Consider the following 26,822-nt stretch of genomic DNA (forward strand, 5'->3'; position numbering starts at 1 on the left):
TTATTGCAGTATCAATTGTTGTTTGTCAGAGAAAGTAGGGATGCACAGAAGCTTCTGTTTAACATGGCTATAGGCCACATTTGACAAGATATCAGCTAATAATGAAGGCATGAACCAATGCTAGCAGAAGGTGTTCGTGTTTTGTGTCAAATCACTTAAATGCTGGCATTTGGCACACCAAACAGCTGATTCAGAGTTTAATATTGGCAGATGTGACCTGTTGGATAACTGATCTGTTTTCACAGTCAAACATGAATGTTGGCATTGTGGGAGAGTTACATTCTGCAATCAGTGCATCTCTAAGTGAAGTAACAGACAAATTCCAGAGGAAAAACTTGGTGATCTCGGTATCAATATCAGCTAAAATTATTTCAGGAATATCAGCATATCAGATATCAGTGATAATCCAATATTATGCATTCCTAGAAATATGAACAATACAGATTTTGTGCACAAAATTAAAGCTTCAACAACAAGAGCAATCAGGTCATGATTTCACTTAAAAGAATACACTTTAGAATTTAGTGGACGAGTGGAGGAGGTTTGCAGCGGTATTGGTGTTTGCAATACAAGCAGAGTCAGTGACTAGCATACTTACCAAAAACTAGGCAGAAAATTATAAAGAAGGACTAAACATACAAATTGTGTCTCACTCCAAAGAAAAAGTTAGTGACATATGCCCAATAACAGAACACACATATTTGACTTGTGGTGCTTTATTAATACCAGAAAGCATTATGATGCTACAGTCCACTTTGGTGATGAGTTTTTACTGACCAGAGATTTGTTTGTTATTAGTCAGAGCACATTTTTCATTAATTTAATAGGAAGGAACATCATCATCTTCTTTAGTTTTCAGAAGATTTGACCGTCTTGACAGTTGTTTTAATTCATTATCAATGTCAATAAGAAAATGCAGAAAATAGTCCCCTGTGTCAGTCTGCAGTTGTCAGTTAGCAATGGTTTAAATCAGGGGTGTCCAAACTGTGGCTTGGGGGTCAAATACAGCCTGTGGTTAATTTTTAATTGGAGCCCAGCGTGTTCCAAAAATGAAATGGAAAAACTGCCCACATAAGAACATGGTGCTTGTGCTTGACTGTATTGTACTTTTTAGTTTTGGCACTACGTTGCGGTAATGGGTTCATTTTTGTAAACACTAGAAATTGAAACAACATCTTGATGCATAATGCCTACATAAATAAAGACAAAAAGATTAGAGTGCCTGTTATTTACAGTATCACAGCCCTGAAAGTTTGGCAGCTTTGTGCTATTTGCTCATTTTGTGTCAAAATATGGAAACGCAGGTTTAGTGTCTCCCCTCTTGGCTGCAATGAAGCATCGATATCATCCTGACCAGGCTGGATAAAAAGGCCAGGGCCATCCAGGCCTACCTGAAATCTGACTGGCCAACCAAAATCACTAACACTGGTTGGCTCACTGTCTTGTCAGCCATTAAGAAGCAATTTAGGCAGATTCAATCAAGCATACATTAACCTACACTGGACTGGTCTTACTAACCTTAGTGCTCTACAGATGAGGTATGTCAGAGTGGCATATCATCCTCATATTTTTCAGTATGTGGCCCTTAGTGAAAAATGGTCTGGACACGCCTGGGTTAAATCATATCTAAATCAATGGCATGTTTTTAAAAATCACCCATGGCTTCATAAGAAATGACCTCATGGTTGCTAAGAAAAGTACCAATACTGTAGAGAACCTATCACCTCTAAAAACCTCCCAGAGAAAGTCCTATTTTACATTATAGCCTCTTTAAAAGCATTTCCATATGAAGGCGTCGGTACATGACAGCACAGAACAACAGGCCAGGAATTGCAGGGAAGATGTTTTTACATCGTGTCTCTCTAGAGGCAAACTAATAAGTTATATTGTTGGCTGTAGCAGCAGCCTCAGTAACCCGAGGACAATGTGCTGTTTATTAACAGATAAAAATATAAATATATAAATGGATACCTCAGGAATAATGAGGTCACTTTGCATATCTGCAGGAAAGATATATGCAGGTGGAGTGTGTGTTGCATATCGGTGCATTTGCGTGTGCATGTCTGTGTTTGTGCGCACCCTGGGTAATTAGATAAAGAGAAGTGAATTAGCAGAGTCCACAGTGCAGAATGATGTTACACAGTCTAACCACGCCTAGCTGAGACCCACTAATCACCACTCGTTAGGCTCACAGAACAGTGTGTGGATGTCTGCATGTGTTCATGCACTGATGTGATAGTGAGTTGTGTGTGTTCTATCATCACTAATGTAAAATGAGTTCATTTAGGTAATTAGTGAGCTAAATGATAACAAGCAATGAACATACTGGACTGAAGAGGGGAGAGACAGACTGAGACAGTGGTTTTGATGCCCCCCTGCTTTAAAAAAAGAAGGAGGGTGGGGGATACAAACCAAAAAGCCACCAAAACTGGGTTCATATACTGTGAACTACATATACTGAGTTCATATGGACTGACTTCAACCCACAGTCTGAATTTTTCCATGGCATGGTCAAAAAAGTTGCCAAGATAAGCTAGTAGAGACACAAACTGGAACACCAAAAATCAAACACTTGCAGTCAGCATGACCACTGTTCATCTTTATATATCCTGAGGGAAGAAAACTAGGGAACTAATGAACTCTGGGAAATGTTCCTGAACTGCCCCAGGGTGATAAAAGTGCACAGAGAGTGACTGCCAGGACTAGACTGAGAGTTAAAGGGGAATAAAACATACTGTAATACTGCAAAGGTAAGGTACTTATTCAAGTGTTAGATTTGGCAGCCAGGAGCTGGTACTGTGGCCTGTCTGGGACACACTCCACAGCTCAGAGAGATGTATATCTGCAGGCCAAGCATGCATAAAACACACATACACATAGACACACACATCAATGTCTGTGTAAGCCTAAAACAGGCATCAAAAGGTGGGGAGAAGTGTGTGTGGAGCTTCCAGCAAAATGTTTAGAAACCAAACAGTCCGGACACAAGGCTTTCATTCTGCTTCACAGCGCTCCACACTGGACCAGGATTCACAGGCACCTGGCTGGGCACCACCTTCAACGGGGCAGTGAACCTACTGCAAGGTTAAAATCATGCCTGCAGCACATGGCTGCTCTGAGCGCCCGGGGATTTTAATACAACACTAGAAAGGCACAAATGCCTACCTTCAATGCTATGTTGTGATTGTCAATAATGTAAATACAACTGTGAGGTTCCTCAGCGGCATTATGAACAAAAAGAAAATAAACAACTCCGCATTACAAAAATCTGTTTCCTGAATTTCAATTGAGTACTGTAAGTAATATAATTCAAAGCATGCATTTAAACTATAACTTACAAGTCTGGTGTCCCATGAGGATTAATAAACTATTTCTGATTCTGTTTACAATGAACAGGATTTCCCTCCCTCTCAGAAAACTGATCTGCAGGTTACGCATTGCTCTTTTCTATTAGCTGAAGGCTGTTCAATATGTCTCTGCATTCAGGTGTGTTTGTTTTTTGTTTTTTGTTGTTTTATCATTGTACATGTTCACGACAATTCAAACCTTTGGTTTTAATTTGCAGATTTTTGTTGTAAATCATAAAGAAAACTATTAGGCCTATGCATCATCTAAAAACAAAATAGATGAAGGTTGAAATGTACTTTAAAAGATACCTGTATTTTGACTCAAAAAGTTACTGATACTCTAAACGTAAATGCAATACAGAAAACAAGCTACTGTGCAGGAAGCTCACAGGCTCTATAATTCTGCAGGCAGACAAAGAACATGGCTCAATGACAAAGGGAAAAGCCAGCATTGTGATGAATTTTCTTTCTGTTATATTGCAAAACTACTAGGTTTTCCAAATAGTTGGAGTGAGTTTATAAAAGTTTGATTATCAGCATTTAATATTTGAATCATGCAATCATAATTTCACATTTTTGGAGGTACTTTTCTCTGATCTTTTCGATATCAAGATAATCAAAAGTTCTATGAATTAATTAATAACAAAAATAGCTATATAAATAGCAATTTGCAACATCTTTCTTTTAAACCATAAAATAAATCTGTAAAGCTTTTTGACAAAAAATTTAATTTGAGGTTAACTGATAATTAGTTTGGTCTACAATATCTTGCTACATCAAAATGGTAAGAAAGCATCCGCTCCATTCAAACTGAAAAAAACATGAATTTATTTGTATTTATTAAGATAAATTCACACTTTTGTACTGATTTTATTGGTGCTGTTACTTGGTTATAAGAGCAGACACAACTTGAGTCAATAAAACAGTTTTCAAAATCTTTATCCATCATGTCTGTGACAAATATGGCAAAAATGCAATCACCTTCAAGTCACAGCATTCAGTCTGGAGGGCAAAAAAGAGCTCAGGACAGCGGAAGCAGCCATTGGCCATTATGTGGAGCTGTAGCTATTGGATATTTAATTTTCCATTTCTTCAAATCAACTCATGTTTACATCCCATAACAACTGCAAAAAAGAGATGAACTTTGGGGCCTTGTGACCCTTATGCAGCACCTGAGACTCTGTTTCAGTTGTTAAAAACAGTAAAGTTATTCCCAGAACTTCACATCAGTGATGTTTGTACACAAGCACAGAGAACTGTTCCTGTTAAGCCCATAAATAAATAAGTCTATAAAAGTACAGAAAGCTTGTTATATTTTTGATGTGGCCCAGTCAATAATGCTACCATTGGTAAGGAAGGAAGGAGACATCTATCATCAAAGGTCATCACAGGTGAGTGCTAATTAGCCAACTAGTTAACGTTAGCTAACAACAGGATGAGGGTCCGCTGTCAATTTCAGTGCACGCTCTCACAAGGGCCAAGTATCCTTTACCATGCTAGAGCACGCTTGTCCCCATTCCTCAGTCCGCCACCGGCTTGCACTCACATTGCTCCAAGCCAAACCAGTCTGAGCATGGATACGTCATCATCATCATCATCATATGACACACACAGATTACAAGATGAGTTTGCACAGAGTCAGCACAATGGAAAAATACACAAACAAGATGACGACAGCTTTACTCGCTTTGGGGCCTATTTTAAGTCGTTTTGGTTCGATATAGACGTTTCGAACTCTATCATGGTTTTAACGATTGTTGAGGAGAAAAGTTGTATCTATACATCTCATGCACATTACACAAATGTGCTTGTTCATTTGCAAGAGGAAGTGTACCACCATGCTTAAGCCACCTCATTCTGTCTCTGCCAGAGTTAATAAAGTGTACTGTGCTTCAGCATAGTATTGATCCAATCCAATATTTGATGGCAGAATTAGGGGAAGTCAGTTCAGTGCTACTGTCTATTGTAACCTTCCACTCTTTGCTTCGTTCATTCTGGCTGTTTTTTCTTCTCTTTCTCAGGTGAGATTCTTTTGAAAATATAACCTGGTCTTGTTTCATCATTGGTTTGTGAATTCTCCTAAACGTCCGCCAATTAAGAAGTAGTTATATGAATGTGGCACCCAAGACTGCTCCATAGCATATAGCAGTAGGAAGCCTTTCTTTGCCCCAGAGGGTGGTTCCATGAGTTCTTGATGTCATGTCTTTGTTAAGTGCCAATGCATAACAAGTTTGTGTCTCAAGACAGGCCTAGGTCAAATTCTTTGTCACCATGAATATAATATTTTAGTTCAGCATGCTGTCAGCACAATGAGTCACCTATTAGAGCTCTAACATTGAGAAATGGGCAGAAACAAAGAGTGGTGGACACATTTGGCACAGAGTGCACACTAAAACACACAGTGGTACAAACAGACTCACACACAGGCTGAACAGGTGCAGCTGGACACAACAACACAGGCCTGCTCTCAGTCTCTCAAGAGAATGACCCCCCCACCCTCTCTGTCTCACACACTCCCTCTGTTTGTGTGAGTGTGTGTTTAAACATTTGGGTGTGTGTTAGGTGTCTATATTAAGAAGCCATCTCCGCTCACCTCCTCCCCTCTGCCTCCCACCTCATGTTCTTCCTCCCACCATAGCCTGTGAGTGTTTTTTTTTACAATACAAGGCCTCCTGACCCCTTGGGAAGGGATCTGCTGAGCCACAGAGTACCAGTCACACAAACAGACACAGTCACATTAACATGAACACACCAACACAGAGTGACTCCTGGGACATGCTGCAGCAAGGGAGAGCAGCACCCAACACCAATGTCTGGAAACAGGATGATGAAAGAGCTGCTCACGTCATGGAAGGTAGCAGGAAAGACACACAAACACAAGCAAACACATACATGAAACCCAAATTCACACAGATCGGCAGAAAAGTAGACTCACAAACAAGTTGACAGCTGCTCACTTATTTGAATTTTTGGTGCACACACACAAACACACAGGGCTTAAATGCTGCAATACAGACAAAAAAACACAGATGCACTGTGTGCTGTCACAAGCAGGCAATAATAGTTCACACACATACACATACACAGGAACTGTTTTCCTGCAGCAGCCTTGGGGAAATTAAAACTACATTATGGACCTCCAGAGGGTAGCGGTGAGAGAGAGAGAGAGAGAGAGGGAGGAAGAGGAAAAGAGAGAGAGGAAGTGAGAGAAAGAGAGAGAAAGAGAGGGAGAAGGGCCAGTGTCCTGTTTTTCTCAGCTCTGACCATTATGACGATATTAAAGCAAACCAGGAGAACAGTGAACTGGCTCTAATCTCATTCTTATGATTACTTTTTAAAACACCATCTTAACATACCAAACACCATCTACCCCTGTTATCATAAATATTCAACAATTAATCCATCTTGAGCTGATGACTTTAATCACTCATTTGTTCCTCTTCATTGGTCCTCATTTACCTTAACCTTGTAAAGCTGCTGGATTGGCTAGGTTCCATGTCAGTCATCAGGCAGAGCCATCTCACAATGCTTCAAGCTCAAATGTTTGTGCTCAGTCTGAGAATGAATGGACCAATCAGTGTCATTTGAGGAGAACAGATCAGTAGCTACAGGCATGGTTCAGCCATACTGCAAGTCAATAAAGTGAAGTAATTAGCTTGGATGTAGCTATAGCGGCAGTTTACACTGAAAGGTGTTCTTGGTAGAAAAGATGCGGCTGCTCTTCCACCCACCAGCTTAGGCATGAGTTTGATTCACCAACTGGCTCCACTGATAGTGAACAACAATAACGGCTGCCTGTCAAGCTCATGTTATGTAGTTTACCCTCTGGGGCTGCATGTGCCCACTACGGCAAATGTTTCTCACTCTGATTGGCCCATAATGAATGTGACAGACAAAATATTTGTCCAATCATCTGCTGATATTTTTGGGAAAAGTTTTCCCCTCCTCAAGCACAGATTATGGCCTGTTGCCCAAAGGGTGTGAAATATATATTACATATACATAACAAATATATTACAAATACTTTTTGATAAAAGTTTTTCTTGAAATTTCTAAGACTCTACACTTTGGTAACATTTTTATATTAAGTTATTTCTTTCGTCATTTTATGTATCTTTTCCCTTTACATGGGGCTTGTCTTGTCATGGAACACCTCTTTAAATCGCCTATCTTCTAGTTTTCTAATTTGTTTATATCTAATAACACATCATGTCCATGAGATGATCTTTTGCATGCCCAGGGTCAACCCTTGATATATTCAGTATCTTTCAATAAAATTGGTTGCCTTTTAAAATTCAACGACGACCATACAAAGCGTACCTATGTGTTGTTTTTATTTTTGTTTAGCTTTTTTTTCCAGGTGGCGACCTCTACTGTCTGTTTTGGTGTCATATCAAGATCTCTGTCAAGATAAATGGACCCAGTGAGTCAAAGAGCCATGGAAATCTTATCACTCATTCTTTTTCTCTGCAGCATATCACTTTTCTTTCCATTGTATACAAATACACACATCAGAATATATACTAAGGCTGAGAGTTCTACAGAAATTTGCACTGAAAAAACTTCAAAGCACTCATTCAAACAAAGTCAAACTTTCTTTGTTGTGTTTTAAAGGTTTTTCTGACCATGCCATGAAAATAAAGGCATTCTAATGTTCAAAGAAAGCAACTTGTGAATTCACTGACCAAATTGATCCCATGCCAAAGAGCACCTTAAGCAAACTCTCCATGTCCTTGACACCCTGGTATTTTACAGCTGTTTGCAACAAAGGCTTGAAGCCAGCCTCGGTTCGACCTCTAGGTTTAAAACTGTAACAGTTGAAAGTGAGGTAGGGAGAGCATTATGGTGATCACCAACGTTCAAAATGCCTCTTCAAATAGGGTGACATAATGGAGACTGTATCTATGGAGCTCTTTGACTTGATATTTAGTAATACACAGAATGATTTTGACCTGTAGTTGTATGTGAACTAGGGTTACGGGCAGCTACAATGAAGAATACAATACAATACAATACAATAACTTTATTTATCCCCGAAGGGATAAATAAAGAAGAAAACACTGCTAGCATGTTTTTAAAGTGGCAAAACTTCCCCATGGATGGCTAGAGACAAAAACCTACCATGTGACATAAAACAAAAAATATGTCAATAGTTGGAAAAAAATATTCTAAAGAATTTCCCCATACAGCTGGACCAACTGGAAGGGAAAAAAGGTATCTACTACCTTTATTACCATTTAAAAAACACAAAATACCGCTCTAATGAAAAATCAGTCAAACCAGCTTTATCAGAAGTCACTCACAAACCCACACGGCTGATATTTTCTGTCATCTGAGAGGTGGAGGCAACTTTTTGGCCAGCCTGTCATGTCTGTCCCCACACACACCCCGAGCAAGCTCACACAGGCTGTATGCACACAAACAAACACACATTCACACAGTACTTTAGCAGTGAATAACAATAATGCAGCAAGGTCTCAGTTTCTCAGTTTCAGCTCTGGGACCTGACAAACCTTTTCCACTCTGACTCACTGGCTCTTTCTGCATGTGTGTACGCAGTCCAAAAGAAACAGTCCATGTGTGTAGTCCAGTAGACTGTCAGACGTGAATGAATAAAAACAAGACTCTCGAGAAAGAGAGAAGGATTTCATAGTGCGTACTCATCTACTCATGCCTTTAAGAGCACTGCTGCTTGGTTAGATGCATGTCCCCACTTCTTCGTTTGTACACGATACTGAGCAGATGTGAAAGTCTTTTCTAAACAACCTCACTCTGCTACCTGCCTTCCCTAACTCATTTAGTTTTTCTATCCATGCCAACTTATTTTTCTTCTGCCTCCACATGGAGAAGCAGGGAAACAAGACGAAAACCAGGAAGCAAGGGGACTATGTGTGCATTTCAGTATTACAGTGTTGATTTTGGCAGCATTTTGACTTTTTCTTAGTCTTTAGATTAAAATGATCTTTAGATAGTTATTGATAGTTTTACACATTTTAGTCATTTTAAACATTTATAATTTAAGTCTACATTTAGTTGATGAAAACTCAAAAACATTTTGTCAGGTTTTAGCCAACAAAAAGTCCTTGCATTTCAGTTGTTACTACATTTATTTCTCTCTAAACTTATTTATTGAGCCAAACTGTAAAATTAAATAAATATAAAACACTCATATTAATGTACTATCAAAACTTTAATTGATTTAAAATGCAATTATGAAAATGCTGACATCTTATACTCACAAAGAACACAGCATGGATTATGGAAGTCTAGCAATGACACTTCAATCTCATTTTAGCTTCCTTGATGAAAACTAAACTAACCGTCTCAATTCAATTCAATTCAAAAAAAAAAATCAGATGTTGAAAATTAGACATTTTACTGTTTCATGAAAAATATCAGATCATTTTGAATTCAATGGCAGCAATAAATCCCCCAAAAAACTGGGACAGGGTCATGTTTGCCACTGTGTATGATCCCCTCTTCTTTTAACAACAGCCTGTAATCATCTGGGAACTAATCTGGGAGGCGACCAGTTGCTGGAGTGTTGGGTTAGGAATGCTGTCTCATTCTTGTCTGATGTAGGATTCTAGCTGCTCAAACACAGCACAGTATTCTGTTGGGTTTAACATTTTATGATGCCGCAAATTTTTTCTGTTGGTGAAAGGTCTGGACTTCAAGCAGGCCAGTTCAGCATCCCATCTCTTTTACTGCAAAGCCATGCTGTTGTGATGGATGCTGTATGTGGCTTAGCATTGTCTTGCTGAAATATGCAAAGCCCTCCCTGAAAGACAAGTTTTCTGGATGGGAGCATAAACTGCTCTAAAACTTCTATATACTCCTCAGCATTAATAGCGCCTTTCCAGATGTGTAAGCTGCCCTAGTGTAGGCACTAATGTTACACCATACCATCAGAGATGCAGGCTTTAGACCTACACACTGATAACAAGCTGGATGGTCCCTCTCCTCTTTAGTCCACAGGATACGGCATCTGTAGTTTTCAAAAAAATTCCAAATTTTGATTCAAATGACCACAGAACAGTTTTCCATTTTGCCTCAGTCCATTTTAAATGAGGTTTGGCTAAGAGAAGAAGACAGCATTTCTAGATTGTGTCCATACATGGCTTCTTCTTTGCGTGCTTTAACTTGCATTAGTGGATGGCATGGCAAACTGTGTTGACAGACAAAGATTTTTGAAAGTGTTCCTGAGCTCATACAGTGACTTCCACTACAGAATCATGGCCATTTTTAATGCAGTGCCACCTGAGGGTCCATAGATTACCAGCACCCAAGACTGACCTTTGGTTTTGTCACTTGTGCACAGAAATTTCTCTAGATTATCTGAATCTATTGATGATATTATGTACTTTAGATCAGTGGTTTTCAGCTGTTGGGTCAGGACCCAAAATTGGTTGCGGAGCAGTTTTCAGTGGGTTGCAGATGTGTGGCCGGGAAAAAATGGTGGCAAAAGTCTATGAAGAACATACAACTATACCATTGATTTTACTCTGTTTTATTGTGATATTGAGTACATTTAAATGTTTTTACCAATATTTCATAGCATTTATCTCCTTTTCTTGCAATAAAAGAGCGATTTTTACCATGTTAGTGAAGTAATTTTTCAAGATCTCTGGAAAGTTAGCTAAAATGTCCGAGTTATCATGGGGAAGGGGGTGTAAAACATGTCAGTTTTGCCTCATTGCTTGTTCCTGTCATAAATTCTGTTCCATCCAAGATCTTAAGTGCAACGTTCCTATTTACTAAATGTGCATTGTTGAAATATTTTGGAAATTTGGGTTGAGAATCATTGCTTTAGATGGTGGGATATTCAAAGTCTTTGCAATTTTACATTGAGTCAAATTTTTGGAATTTGTTTCTAAATTTCTTAAACGCATTTTTCACAGATTGATGAGCCTCTGCCCATCTTTACCTCTGAGAGACTCTGCCTCCCCTAAAATGCCACCTTTATTCACAGTCATGTTATTGACCTGTTGCTAATTAGTTGCAAAATGCTCCTTTAGCTGTTTATCATTAGAACCACTTACTTTTCCAGCCTTTTGTTGCCCTGTCCCTACTTTTCTGAGACACGTTGCTGCCATAAAATTCAAAATAAGTTAATATTGTTGATGAAATGGTAAAATGTCTCTGTTTACATCTGACATGTTGTTTATGTTCTATCGTGAAAGATGCGGGTTTATGAGATCTGCAGATCATTGCATTCTCTTTGTATTTACATTTTACATGGCGCCCCAACTTTTTTGTAATTGCGGTTGTATTTTTGGTCAAAGATTTTATCATCACAGACCTGTTTTCACTTAGTCTCAGTCTAGTCTTTCTCATGGAAAAAAGGTAGCTGATCAACATTTTTGGTCATGGTTTTTTTGTTGATGAGCTTAGCACTGTGGTACCACTAAAGGGGCAGCAGAGGCAGAGGGGAGAAAGGGAGGCATCTTAGGGCACTTTCGGCCTCATCTTCTAGGCAATGACTATGATAGGGAGAAGGAGCAGGAAAGGAAAGAAGGAAATGAAGAAAGGGGGAAGAATTGGTTGGCTCAGTGCTATTCCCCTCGAGTCACCCTCCCACCTCCCTCCGCCTCCCCTCCCACGGGTCTTTCCAAACTCAATACACATTTTCCAGAGAAAGCGAAAAGGAGAGACAGACAGAAAGAGAAAGCTGAGACTGGATAGAGGAGGGGTCCTCTCTCTGTCTTTTTCTCTCTCTCCCTCTCTTTCTCACCCCGTCCTTGTCGACACTATCTCCCAGGGAGTAAAGGAAACAAGGTCTCTTTTTCTTTGTAATCTGCTTGAATAAGGGATAGGCAGCAATTCTCAGCCCTTTTCTCATACACACTCTTATTCTAATATGAGCAGAGATAAAAAAGTTTAAAACGGTGGGGGGGGGGGGGGTAGACAGTCAGTGAGAAATCAAGACACATAGAGATTTAGGAAGGCAGAAACAGAGAAAAAAAGTGAAGCTGAGGATGCTAGGACAGGGAATTGACGGTACAATCCAAACTGAAAGAGTGGCTGAGTAAGGGAATATGGGACAGTGTGCTTTTATGGGAGGAAGAGTGTGTGATAGGTGTGTGTGCATATGCGTGTGTGTCATGGGACTGAAGCTTCCTGCAGGAACTGACACACACAGCATTTCTAGTGAGCCACCCAGGACCTCAGTCAGCACCCCCCTTAACACGCACGCTCAGATACACATACAGACGCTGTGCCCCCGGAGGAGAGTTAGCACAGGTCTGAAGGGGGGGGCTAGGAGGGTTCAGTACGTCATCGACACCCCAGGGGTCATTCTTTCCTACCCTTATATCCCCGTAGAGCTGAACAAGAGACACGGCAGGAGAGGTAGAGAGAGAGATAACTGCATATTTACCACATTCAGCAGTATCTTATTTCTCTGCTGGGATCTAGTCAGAGGAAGTCTTTAACTGTACTCTGATAGGCTGCAAACCAGAGCTGAAAAACTAGCTGCAGCTGAAAAACACCTACATCAGTCAGGCTTTTTGCTACAACTGGAAAAATGTGTAATGGGATCTATATTGTGCAATACGAACAAAAATGAGAAATGTGTCCATTTTCTACATGTGCCAGAGCTCATATATGAAGGCTACATGTGCTTTATTTTTGCCCTTATTTTACGTTATTACCAGCAGGACAGAATCCCTAAATCCTACACCCAATCATAATGATGCTCTTGTTCCAGTCAATTCTACTGCATCAACTCTGTTTACAGATTAGTCACTCAACCTAAAGCTGACCTGCAATAATGCTGCTAAATGATAAGGCTGGCAAAATTATTGATAATCTTTCAATATCATTTGCTTTAAAGGACACAATAGCCATTATTTTTTTACTTTGAAAAGCATTGAGAGGACTGAAGTTTAAAAGAAAAACAGACACAGGGTTTGTATTTCAACAAAAAGATGCTTAAAGCAGAGAGAGACTGCATGCAGCTATGGGCGATCAAATAAGAGCAAGTGCCAGTGTCCTGTAGCTAAAACACAGCCGTGACATGGAGAGAGATGTTAATTTTTTACTGTTTTAAAGCGGTTACTCTCTAAAGCAACCTTGGTTCTCAACCTTGGGGTCACAAGACACACAGAGGGGGTCTCAAAGTGCCATTCGGACCCATTTCTGCTACTTTAAAAATCTAATTTCACCACCTTTTTCACCATTTTATTGCCATTATTAACCAATTTTAGCCATTTTTAACCCATGTCAATTCTTTTCTTTCTTAACAAAAGGGATTTACATTTTTAAAAAGGCTATTTACTACACAAATAATTAAAGACATTTGTTTCTTTGATAAGCGTGGTTATTTTTAGGGTTAAATATAAAATATGGATTTGTGTTCACTATTTGGTGAACCCTTCTTATTTGCAGGTTGGATGTTTTGAAAAAAGGTTACTACTACAGGTATTGCTATTCTTTGATTATAACTAGTATTGAATCAAAATGCTAAAATCTGGTTAGTGACACTAAATAATGGATCTTATTATTCATTCCAGTTAATCTTGGAACTCGGAAATTCAGAAGTTGTCAGACGTTATCAGTTATCAAAAATGCACCCTGAACTCTTAATTCTGAGTTCCGACTCGTAGCAACTGTAACGCATTCAACTCGGGCATGATGTCACCCCAAACTCCGGCATCCAAGTCTAATGGAGCACAGGATTAGTGTTCAACTCCAGTGGTTCCTGGTTGTACAATGGCTTCAGCCTTTATCTCACTGTATCTACATGGGATGCTGCACACTCTGGAGCTGAGTGGACCCTCTCTAGTCAGTGGTCATTATCCCACTGCAGGCAAGATGGTCTGTTTAAGGTGCACCCTTAAAGCACCAGTCCACAACATGGATGTGCCAGTCAGTTTATAAAGAGGCTCACAGCCAACATGGTCAAGTTGAACAAAGCAGATCAACTCTGATGGGAAGACAGACTTTCAGACACATAGAGTATGTGATCAATAACAAAACAAACCACCATACACTGACCACATAAAATACATCAATATTTACATGTTACACCAGAGCAGGTTCCAAATAAACAGCATATAAACCACTGAAAGGCAGAGTAACCTGTTGTTTGTATGTTGTTGTCCTAATTCCCCTGTGATCTTGTAAACTTGCAAATCCAGCTGCACTTCAGAAACGGTTCCAGTAGGGTTGGGCGCTCGCTGTCAGACGTAGCAAAGCCACGGTGCAGACAGATCCCGTGGGGTTTAGGATTTAGTCTTTAAAAAGAGTGCTGTGAAAATCTGTGCACTTTGGAAACACTCAAAGATACCACATGGGCTTTTCTGACTCCTGCCTTTGCTGATAATCAATTTATCAAATGGGCATATCAATCTACCATTAAATGCTTCCACTTAGTAAGATAATTTCACTTTGTAGTCCATTAATAAAGCTGTAAAATCATCATACATAAGTAGTTAGTAAGTGGAAACACATTTAATTTAATCATTGACTTGTCATCCATCATTCTAGACTCAAAGCCTTCTAATTTCTTATTTTACACATTAGCTCCAGAGGGAGGTTGGTTCAGATGCAGCTTTTTCAATCCAGGTTAAAGAGTGAGTTTATTGTTTTAAAGATTGAAATAATCAGAGAAAGAAAGAAGAGGGAATGAGAGAGAGAAAGGGAAATGGAAGTAGAAGTTTGGAGAAAAGGCATGAAAAAATCAAGAAGAGAACAAAAAAAAAAAAGAAAAAAAAAAGCGTACCATCTCTCTGACTTCCTCCCAGGATATCACCAGACCACAGAGAGTACTGAAAAAGCACACAAATCTCTCTTTTGTCCCCCCCTCCACCCATCTCTCTCTTTCTCCATATCCCCTTTGTCATCTCTCTTTCCATTCAGTTTGACTCCTGAGACCAGCGATAGCTCTGTCTCCATCCACATCCCCCTCTCATTCCCTTTCTCTCTCTTTTATATATGGCTTTCCCTTCTCCTCACCAAGCTCTCCATCTTAATTTTTTCTATTCTCACCCTCCCATCCCCTTCTCTTTTTTCTGTCTTGGTATCCCTCTGAACAGGACATTATAAACCATGTGGAATTGATATTAAACAATGTGTGCTTCTGTGTTTGTGTTTGAGAGGGGTATATAGACTTAAACCCCTCGTGTGGATCTGACAGCTTCCTGGAACTGTATGTAGAGTGTATGAGAGTCTGTACACTAACCTGTCTGGACAGTTGATTCATCCCAGGTTCCTCCACACTCTGAAGACTCCCCCTCCTCTACCGCTGTGGACAAAGACAAGGAAAAGAGACATTAATTCAAATGGATGCTTTATAAGACCAGAAGCAATGAAGGCTTAACTCTCCCATGCAGCTGAACAAAGTTCATAGGTTATAAAGAAAACAAGTTTTTGTTCAAAAAAAATGTCCTAAAGCTAAATCTTGAAGTGAATTTGAAAAATAAAGAGTGCTTATTAAATCTAAGCCAAAAATTGCCGCCTGCATCATCAACGTAAATAGATGCAAACTGGTGCATAAATCTGTTATCAACGTTTTTCTGAACAGACGTCAAACTACTGAAATCTGTAAGGGTGTAACAAACAAAACACTGATGTACCTAATCATATTTATTAAGATATGCCTTTATTTTGAAATTTCAGACACATTCCGAACCTTCAAACATCACTCAGGCGAGCAGACAATCCCTACGTTATCTATTAAAGTTCTTCTGGGGTCGAATTAAAAAGAGGGCTGAGTGGTTTTTCCATCTTTCTGAAACACACTGCTAACTCTTAAAGAATTAGAAAAACACAGGCAGAGAAAAAGTAGGGGGAGTTATCATCTAAAAAAACACAGCATCATTTACTCAGGGTGGTCTTTCCTTCTCTAGTGCTTGTTATGAGGTTGCTCTTTGTGTCTCAAAACTTTTTCCCAACCCCTTAATTTATCAGATAAAGAAAACAAGGTTAGCTCTTCATTGCAACAACATGTCATGGCTTATATTAGTCTGGATTGGATCGTTATTTTTTCATGTAAATAAACAAAACTCAGATCACCGGTGATGTGGAACAACCAAAAATGTACATTTATTAGTGCTGTCAAGTGATTAAAAAAATCTAATTAATTACAGGTTTAGTGATTAAATAATAGTGATTAATCACAGATATGGATACCAAGAGTGGGACCAGATTACAAATAGATTTACAGGGAAACATTTGTAGTTGGTTGTGTGTACAAATTTATATAAATATTATAATTTGTTGTCTATATTTTACTCTGGTCTTCACATTAAGAGTAAATCATCAGTCTGTTGTACCTAACCTGTTTCTCTTTTCATACCATCCTTATCCTCCTCTGCCCTCGGTCTGCACATGCTCTCTGCCTCCTCTTTTTGTCTCTCTGCCTCTTCAATGGTACTTTTTTACTATCAAAAGTTATGTTGTTATTCCTCATAAACAAGTTGTCATTACACCCGAGTATGTGTAGGATGCTTCTTGTTAGTGATGTCAGGAAATACTGTACCACAAGACCGTCATTTTAGTGGCATCGGACCTCTTTAAGAGGTTTTACAGCAGCGACACAGTCTGCACTGTGTCTGTAGGATAGAAATAGGATAGTCTGCACATCAGTAAATGAATTTGGACGTAGTACTTTAGCCCGTCTCTGCATCCAGCTGAGTGCCTGTCTTTGTTTTATGAGTCCATGCGCTCTGAAGAGGCACACACAAACACAGGCTGAGGGTGTAGAGACACAGATATTATGCTGTCCTTTTAATCAATCCTGGATGGCTTGTATTTTTCGGATGTTTAAAATGATAAAAATCAAACGCTTAGCTTGTTTTTCATCAAGTTTACAATGCTATAGTGGATGCTTTAAGATAGGAGTGATGTCAGTGCAAGTAAGGTGTGTTATAAAATTTCTTATTGCACTATTTCTGTTGTAATTATTAGACTAATCGAAATGAATGTGTTATTTTGACAGCATTTGACATTTATATATAATTACAATCACAGGCAACTTTATTAGGTACACCTGTTCAATCATTGTTAAAACAAATAACTAATCAGCCAATCACATGGTATTAATTCAGTGCATTTAGGCATGTAGACGTGGTCAAGACGGCTTACTGAGGTTCAAACCGAGCATCAACGGGGAAGAAACAGTGACTTATAATGTGGCACGGCTGTTGGAGCCAAACAGGTTGGTCTGTCAGAAACTGCTGATCTACTGGGATGTTCTCACACAACTATCTTTACAGTTTACAGAGCAGAGAATGATCTGAAACAGGGAAAATATCCAGTGAGCAGCAGTTTTATGGATGATGTAAGAAGTCAGCAGGGAATGGGCAGACTGGTTTGAGATGCTAGAAAGACAACAGTAACTCAAATAACCACTCATTATAACCAAGGTATGCAGCATACCATCTCTGAACGCACAACATGTCGAACCTTGAAGCAGATGGACTACAGCAGCAGAAGACCACATCAGGTTACTCCTGTAGGCTAAGAACAGGAAACTGAGGCTACAGTTCACACAGGCTCACCAGAATTAGACAAAACAAGATTGGAAACATGTTGCCTGGTCTGGTGAGTCTTGATTTCAGCTGTAACCTTTAGATGGTAGGGTCAGAATTTGGCATAAACAACATGAAAGCATGGCTCCATCCTGCCTTGTATCAACAGTTCAGGCTGGTGGTGGTGTAATGATGTTGGGGATATTTTCTTGGCACACTTTGGGCCCCTTAGAACCAATTAAGCATCATTTAAACACCACAGCCTACCTGAGTATGTTGCTGACTGTGTCCACCCCTTTATGACCACAGTGTACCCATCTTCTGAAGGCTCCTTCCAGCAGGATAATGCACCATGCCACAAATCCCCTCAAACTAGTTTCTTAACACATGACAATGAGTTCAACCACAGTCACCAGATCTCAATCGAATAGAGCACTTTTAGGATGTGGTGGGGATTCACATCATGGATGTGGACCAAAATCTCAGAGGGATTTTCCCAACACCTTGTTGAAACGACCACGAAGAAATAAGGCAGTTTTGGAGGCAAAAGGGGGTTCAACCCGGCAAAAACAAGGTGTACCTAATAAAGGGGCTGGTGAGTTTATGTTGCAATTTATAGTCAACTTAGTTGTTTGTTCTTTATGTAAAGAGGAAGACTGTTTTAATTTAAATGTACGAAAAGCTTGAGCATTAAACGTATCATTGGCACTGATATTGCTTTTTCTCTTTGGGTAAAATGAAACTGATTGTGTTGAATGGGTACATAAGGACCTCTGAAACTGATTGCAGGCTTCTGAATCAAATCAAATCAAAACTACACTTTGGGATACTGGATAACATCATTGCATTGTTCAGAGAATCAATATTGTCTTGTGATGAACCTGGTGTTAAACACTCCTATTAAGATTCATCCACACCATGAACACTACAGTATCTATAGCTATTTTTAACTATAATGAGGGTTAACACTCATTTATTCTAGGGGTCTGTTAACAGCAGCACTAGGCAATCAAAACATGTTCCAGATGTGTCAGCACCTTCGGTAGATTGATGTTTCCCTGTTGCTGCTGCATGATGTGCAGAGAAACCAAATGCACGGAGCATTTTTTATTCTTTAAAGAAGAGGGTATGGAGAAATTTAAAACTCTGTATAATTTGGTGATAAAGTATGGCAACCCCATTAGAACACATTTCTTAGGGATGCACGATACTGGATTTTTTCCACTGTACAATATGCTGATATTAATTAAGTAGCAATTTAAGCCAATAGCAATATCGAGGCCAGTATTTTAATGAAGTTCAGACCTAAAACTTCTGTTCTTAAAACTCAAAATTTAAAGTCTGAGGATGGATGGATGTAAGTCTGTTGGTCCAGCCTAAAACAGGAGTTAGAACTTTTTGTGGAGCAATACATTCATAGTTATTGTATGAAGAATGATTCAGCCTTAATAGAAACCTAACATAGTAAAGTAAACAATGAAGTTTGTCATTAATACAAGTACTTTTACCACCCATTCTGGTTTTGAATAACTGCGTTCATAAAAATCAATATTTAAGGTGAAATTCTGTCTTGCAAATGTTGAAATCAGACTTCACACAGTCCAACTAAACAACCCCTTACAGTGGCTTTTTTGTTTTCCTTCTCTTTTGTTCTGTTTTAAGACTTATGATTTTGTATGACTTTGTAAATATTCAATCTCTGTGAATGTGCATTTTTTAAAAACTAAAAATAAACCAGGGAGCAACAAATATCTATGTACTGCCAGTGTCACAGATCTCCCTGACATTCACACAAACACAGAGCTGATCAGAGCTGGAATGTGACACTGACTTCCCGGGTACAACAGGAAGGAGGGAAGTACAGCTGGCACACAAACAGGAAATGGCTGGAGCCACCACACAATGGGGTTTCCTGTGCATCCCCCCTCCCCACTACACAATTCATCACTTTACACCTACCACCTCTGTCTTTGATCTTTAAAAACCCTTGTTCTCATCCTGGTCTCTACCATCCTACCAAATTTTTATGCCTCTCCTCATATCTCACTCCACATCCTCATCAGCTCCCTTTTGGCCAACCTCATTCTCACAGTTCAGCTGAGCAGCGAGCTCAAATGAAAACAAGTAATAAATCTGTGAAGTTTTCCTTTTAGGTGAAAAACAAACTTTGTTGCTTCAGTTATAGGAACTAAAAAAAGAAAAGTTGTTATGTCATCAAAGTAAAGCCAGACTTCTCAAGACAATTCAATTCAAATCTCGATTTACAGACTACGATTCAATTCACTGATTATTCATTAAAATACAGAACAATTCAATCCAATCAGGTACAATCTGTTTATAGAATCAAAATAACTTTTTTGCTTTAACAAAAATTAGAAAAAAGGGGAAAATAAGATGATTCTATAATAATCTAAACTGATTTGACCTTATTTATAAAAGAGCCTGCCAGGTCTCCTGTGCTAACATTGTGAAATTATGTTTAAGAAAGAGTACAGGCGGGCAGACATTTCGAAAGTTATCCTTCCTTCATATTAAGTCCACATGACTTAATTGCTGAGGTGCAGAACTGTAACTGAATGACGCTGCAGCGATGACCAGTGAAACACATCCAGCTACTTAGCAAGCACCTACTGCAAACGGAACTCTTGTTTAAAGGTAAAAGGTCACCGCAGGTGGCACAAGATTACAGATGCTGAGCCAGAGCATGGCAAAACAGCCTATGAAAACAAACAGCAGAGCCTCGGTGAACCGATACCTGATGTTAAAACCGGTCCAAAGACCGATTCATGGCTCATTTTTACTGATCCAGCACTCTGTGCACCGATGCACTTGGACCTGTTAGGATCAGTTAACTGGTCCATATCGGATTATCTTTACACCACTATAAAGCACACACTGCTTTGTGCTTGTTTTTGTCATAATGGTCTCAAAATGGTCTCAATTGTGGCTCTTAGCAGAAAATGCATGCAACTCCTATAACACCATGTACCATACAAGGTAATACACTCACTTACCAGCCTTGTGGAATTGAGCATCTGCCTCCAGCATCATGCAGGTGTATCTGTGATGTTAGCATTTATAACTCACCACTCTAAGTTGATGTAAAAGTTGCTCTGAGTTTGACTAACTGTGTCAATTATAGGGCTAAGAAACACACCCAGTTAAAACAGACTAGGGATGTGTATAATTATCAGGCTCTACAATAAACAGGCCTGCAATCTCAATCAACTGATGTCTAAAATGTAACACAGTCAGCTGCCATATGTAGCAATTGTTGGCTATTGTCAAGCTGCTATTTGCTCTTTAATCCAGAGATAAACACCAGTGAATGGATAGAATAGGTATTTCTTGAGCAGCGCAGTGAAGAAGGCTATTTTAATTTTGTGAATGGAGGTGAGGTTGTATGTAGACTGTGTCATCTTAGCTCTTCTGCAGGTTTCAAGACTGACAAGATACTACACCAATTGTACTTTGAGGAATGTTCAGACAACAAAAGATTTTTAACTGAAAGATTTGCCCAGGAAAAAGTGTCTCTCAGGTTTTCAGCCTTTACAGGGAATAGAAAACTGTATTGGAATTTTCTTATCAATAGAGCCTCGTCTTTGTGCTGAAGGCTAAAATAGGGCAGCGGCAACTTAATCTGCAGAGACTGGAGTTGGGAACCAGGTGGTTGCCAGTTCAAGGACCGGTATGGACTACGTATTAAAAGTTGGACTGGTTGTGGATAAGGTGCCAGTTTGCTCCCTGCATGCTGCTGAGGTGCCCTTGAGTAAGACACTGAGCCTTCATCTGCTGAAGTCAACAGTCCTTGTGCAATTTAAGTCTTCATGTCCTGCTTGTGCCTACAGGTCTTTGTGTGAAGCATGTCTCACAATAACAGAGTTAGACGATGCAATCTTCACTGGGACTAATAAAGTATGGAAAATGTACACAGTATTGATTTAAAAAAAAAATACAATCAAAACAAGAAATACTATGTCAGAGAGATGTAAAGCTTTCAGAATTTTGCTCAAGTGTTAAATAACTGACTAAATAAATTAATTTACACCGACTAAAGAAATAACCTAGATCAAGATTCAAGCAATCTGGACTCTCCCTCGGAGAATCTGAGGCTGGAGCTGGTTCTGCAGTCATGACCAGATGTGGACCACAGTGTGCTAATAACAGACTAATGGATCCCTGGACAAACACATTTACACACACATTACAACACAGACGTATGCACTTGAGATGGACCCACACAGGATTTTGAAGGCTGTGCATGAGCCTAGACTGAAACGAGCCGGGATTGAGACCTCCCACTATGACTACATGACTGCCAAACACAGCAGACAGAAACAGATGAGAGAAGGTATACGGGAAGAGAAAACCAGAGGAGAAACAAATGCTTCCTCTGAGCCAATAAGACAAAGGTTTTCATCCAGATGACCCAGAGCAAAGTACCCTGCAAGTACACCATGCTTTTCTGGTGGGTAGGATTTATGAAAACTTATTTGAGGGATTTCCTCAGAATCTATACAAAGTAGGGTTAAGCCAAAATGTCATTATGAAAATAAATCATTGTCCTGTCTTACATGACACATTAACATCAAAGTGCTCTAAAAGACTTCTCAGGAAATTAGCTCCTCATATCACCACACTATTGTAAAACTTAAAGAGCTTTCTGCAGGCATTTCTACAATTGCAGCCTGTGGTTATGTAATAGCACAGCCTGGCATCATGACTGTTGTGATTAGATTAATTGTGCAGTACTTCTTGCAGTATATATTTATTATCACCAAATTGCTGTATGATTATGGTATTATCTTTATCATTGTCCATTTATGTCTAACTATATTGTATCTTGAGGTACCGTGACAGAGGATAAAAAAAGGGTATGAATCACTTGTGCTCAAATTTCTGAATCTAACATTGAAATAAGTAGTTAAAAACAAGATACGCTCCCTGCTGTGACAACACTGTGTGATCCAGGCTTTCTCAGTCTTCATGTGACTGGGATTCTCTGATTTTTTTCCTCTTCACAAATGATATCAGTGAAAACATGATAAAAGTCATGTTCTTTTGGTGTTTTTTAAGCTTTTTTTTGGAACTTACACAATGACTTAGATGCACTGGTAACTCTGCCTCTGCCCATTTTTCCTCACTTGACTGCTGGGAATACAGTGTGTTTCATTAAGCAGGAATACACAGCTTTATTTAGATCCCCTATCCTCCCTCCGTCTCTCCTCTGAGACACACACACCATTACCGTGAACCCTGTACACACCAGGAGGTCGGTGGGGTTTGACTGTGAAGCTGTATGGTTGTTTAGGAGTGGCCTGGCATGGTAATACAACTAGATGAGTTCAACTGAGATGTGCCTGTAAACGGGGGGGTCTGTTTACAACGAATGTGTAGAGCTGTCGGTAGCCAACTCCATTTTGACATTAGAAAAATTTCCTTAGTATTTGTATTTGAGAAGAAAGAAACTGCAAGAGACCCATGGTTCAATCCATTTCTTTATTTGAAATAGTATTCTGTGCTTAATTAGCTCAATAAGCCAATGAAGCACAAAGTTTTAAACAGGCACAAACAAAAAATCGCCTCTCCTCTACATAACCTTTTCAGGCACTATGAGATCAATGATGTTTACCTGACTCCAACTCTTAAAGAATACGGAAGAAGACAAAAAAAACATTATTTTAGGTTATAAATGTTCAGGAAAATGTTCATTTTTAAGGATTTGAAATATTAGAGGTTGGCTTTGCTGTAACAAACAGTTATAGACAGATCTCTGTTGTTTGCATAAACAGACTGAACTACCAGTTCATTAAGCAGGCACACAATGACACCAGAATCTTCATGGTCAACTGGTATATTCACATGCACTTAGAAAGAGTCAAACATAGCTTTGGTCCAACTGAATCTACACTAGATTTAACTTCCTAAAGTCAGTTCTCATGAAGCCTGGTTATAGCAGTAAAACTGATCTTTATCCTTGCTCTACTCCTTCACGTACATACAGGGTTCAATCGAAACTACAATCTCTAATTGTTGTAATAAATATAAAGCACTCATTATGCAAAAGCAGGTTAACTAGACAAAACTTGGCAGATGATGCTCTCTGTACCCAGCTACAGCTGATTTGGCATGATCCCATTTAATTTTGAGGCTAAATCAAAGGAGAGCAGGAGAGGAGAGGAGAGGAGAGGAGTGCTTCAAAGTGGAACAAGGAGAAAGTAAAGTTAGGTCTCTGCATTATGAGGATGTTACCATAAACACATACTTGCACTGATGTCTGTAATTATACACACAAACATAAGCTTGAACACTTCAACAGAGAAACACAACAGAGCATCTACCCCTTCACCTTCTCTTGTGTTTGCTTCCATCTTTGCATCCTGTAATTACAACTCCAAACATGACGATGCCTTCTTCCCTCCTAACTTTTAATTTTCCATTGTTCACTTCTCATATCTGGTAAAACTGATCCATATCAGAATTGCAATTACTCTTTTCTATGACTGACTCATTTAGGGCATACTTTCTTTCATCCAAATTTTCACCTGCAGCTTCTTAAAGCAAGGCAAACCCACTGCTGGCATCTCCTATGCACACTCCTCACATTTCTAGGTAAACCCATGCAGCAGAAGATGTCCATCCAGGCTCGTCAGCCACACTGCTAACATTACCTATGTCTGCGTCTGACAACATGCTGCCTGTACTGTCATGGAGCAGTAATTCAGCCAGTCCCATCAACATTGAACTACTGATCTGTTAACCAACTCTGAATGAGCAATAAAAATAAAGAGATATATTTGATTTTAAAGATTTGAGCCTGTTTGTAATCGTCAACATCAGTGAGTTTCTGATTTATGATGACACTGTTTTTTTCATTGGCAGTTTTTGTGATGCACATTTAGTCATCTGGCTTTAGATCAAAATTTATAAAGTACTTTGCAAGTAAAGCATAAATAAATGTATCTTTGTTTGAGGATTTTCTTTACATTATTGCTATCAACCAAAAGAAATATCCAAGTATAACTGCTGTAGTGTATAAATCATAGTTTTGGAGATTTTTAATGTAAAGAAGAATCTGCTATTTCTCAGCTCGACTGGACTAGATCCTGAATAAGCACCCCATTATAACATAAAAGGAATGTATTTGGAATATCTGAATGGAGAATCAACTTTGAATGAAACTAGGGCCCCTAAGAATCAAACCATACCATGATAAACTGAAAGCTTCACATCCTAACCAATGTCAAGCCATCTTTTTAAAAATTACCTGCAGTCCTTTATCTCTTAAGTGCTCTCCAATGCATGCCCATTACTCATGCCTATGTTTGTTCAAACATCCATGTTTTGTGGTCACACATTTTCCTTCTGTCCTCTCTCTTTCCCTGGCTCCCTCTCCGTCTTTGTCCCTCCTTCTCCTCTGTCCCAGGAAAGCACTTATAGCCTCAATAAGAAAACCCTTTGTCTCTTTTTTCTCCTAAACAACGCGTGCATGCACGCATGGTATCAGGGCCATTTATTCCCAAGGCAGCTCAAGGCTCTGGTGTTCCCAGATCTCTCTGACGAGCGGGTCACTGTGGCCAATCATGCATTGGCCAGGCGGCCCAGTGAGGCGGGATGTGGGTCAGCGTAGCCAATGATACGCTGGTTCAGAGCCCAGAGGGACAGGCTGATTGACAACTGGTGCTGGACAGAAGTCAAGAGGGTAATTGTCATCCGACTCTCTCTCTCTTTATCCGTCTCTCCTTCCCATCCTAGACACTCCTTTTTCTTCATCTCCTCTCTCTATCTGTCTCCCTGTCTCTCCCCCTTTTACTTCCCCTCTACAACCCACTTCATAGCCCAAACCTCCCCTACCCTACCCGCCCTCTCCCCACAGCTCCAAAGGGACTCTCTCATTGGCTGCCCCTCTTTCCCTCAGGAAGGACTCTGTGATGCTACTGGCCGAAGTTTGATGCCAATCTCCATCCCCAGGCCTTCCCCTCGGGAATCCCCCTAACTTCAATGGCCTGTGTCAAGCACATAAACATAAACGAGCACTTCTAGTCAAGGGACAGGGACAGAAGCTGATTAACCAAATACTTTTATCAGCAGTAAAACCGCTCTCTCTGCCCGCCTGCATTCTGAACAAAACAGCCTTAAAACACATAAACACACGCACAGACACACATCCCGAGCACTGAGCCATTGGCCAGAAACACCAGGCTAGTCTGGGGTTTGGGACAGAGGTAGCAGAGGGCTTAGATGGATGGCACAGAGAAAGAACAACAACCACACAAAGCCTGGCGGACAAGCTTCATCGCCCTCTCTATCTTTCTCTTTCTGCTCTCTCTCTCTCTTCTACTCTTTCTCTCTCTTCTCCACTTATCGTTTTTCTCTTTCCCTCTCTTTGTTCTGAACAAAACTGCTCCAACTATCTGATTTTCATTTGGTTGTTTGTGCAATAGTTTCCCTTTATCATTACTACATTTCCTCCTTTACTCATCCATTCATCTCAGTCATCTCCTTACTCATCATAGAGATCCTTAATGTTTATCGATATTAAAACCTTGATCAATACTCCTTATCAACCCAAGTCCTTATCAATACCACTATTTTCCTATTGTTTGAGGGAAGACACATTTAGAACAGAAGTGGTGCTTTAGTTTCAAAGTTATGATTCAGTCCATTAAATTTATTTTATTTTTTGATGTGACATTTGAACACATCATAATATTTTTTTAATATCTTTCTAATTTACTTAACAGACTTTGAAAGCATCATATTCAATTATCTTTCACCTCATCAAGTCCTACAATTAACTTCTATTCTGCCAATCCCACTAGGGATTTCTGCACTGGATTCAGATATTTTTCAAATTATTTTTGGGCTCTTTGCCTTTATTAGGATAAGATAGAAGAGAGAAAGGAAACATGGGGAGAGAGTAGGGGAAGACAACAAATGTGACCCCTTTCAGTGTCTTGCAACCCCTCTGGGGATTTTAGCCCCCAGACTACAGCTGGGC

The 26,822-nt window shown here is 39.5% G+C and overlaps 1 protein-coding gene across 5 annotated transcripts in view; it reads right to left on the reverse strand.

Annotated features, from left to right (window-relative positions):
- The window catches only part of znf423 (zinc finger protein 423), a 258,994-nt gene that overhangs the window by 209,880 nt on the left and 22,292 nt on the right, over positions 1 to 26,822 (reverse strand). For all 5 annotated transcript variants that reach the window (XM_041795670.1, XM_041795671.1, XM_041795668.1 and 2 more), the window contains exon 2: positions 15,532 to 15,594. In XM_041795670.1, coding sequence (XP_041651604.1) covers positions 15,532 to 15,594 — 63 coding nt within the window. The remainder of the gene's footprint in view (positions 1 to 15,531; positions 15,595 to 26,822) is intronic.

The sequence above is a fragment of the Cheilinus undulatus genome, linkage group 9, assembly GCF_018320785.1.
Source record: "Cheilinus undulatus linkage group 9, ASM1832078v1, whole genome shotgun sequence".
Classification (NCBI taxonomy): Eukaryota; Metazoa; Chordata; class Actinopteri; order Labriformes; family Labridae; genus Cheilinus; species Cheilinus undulatus.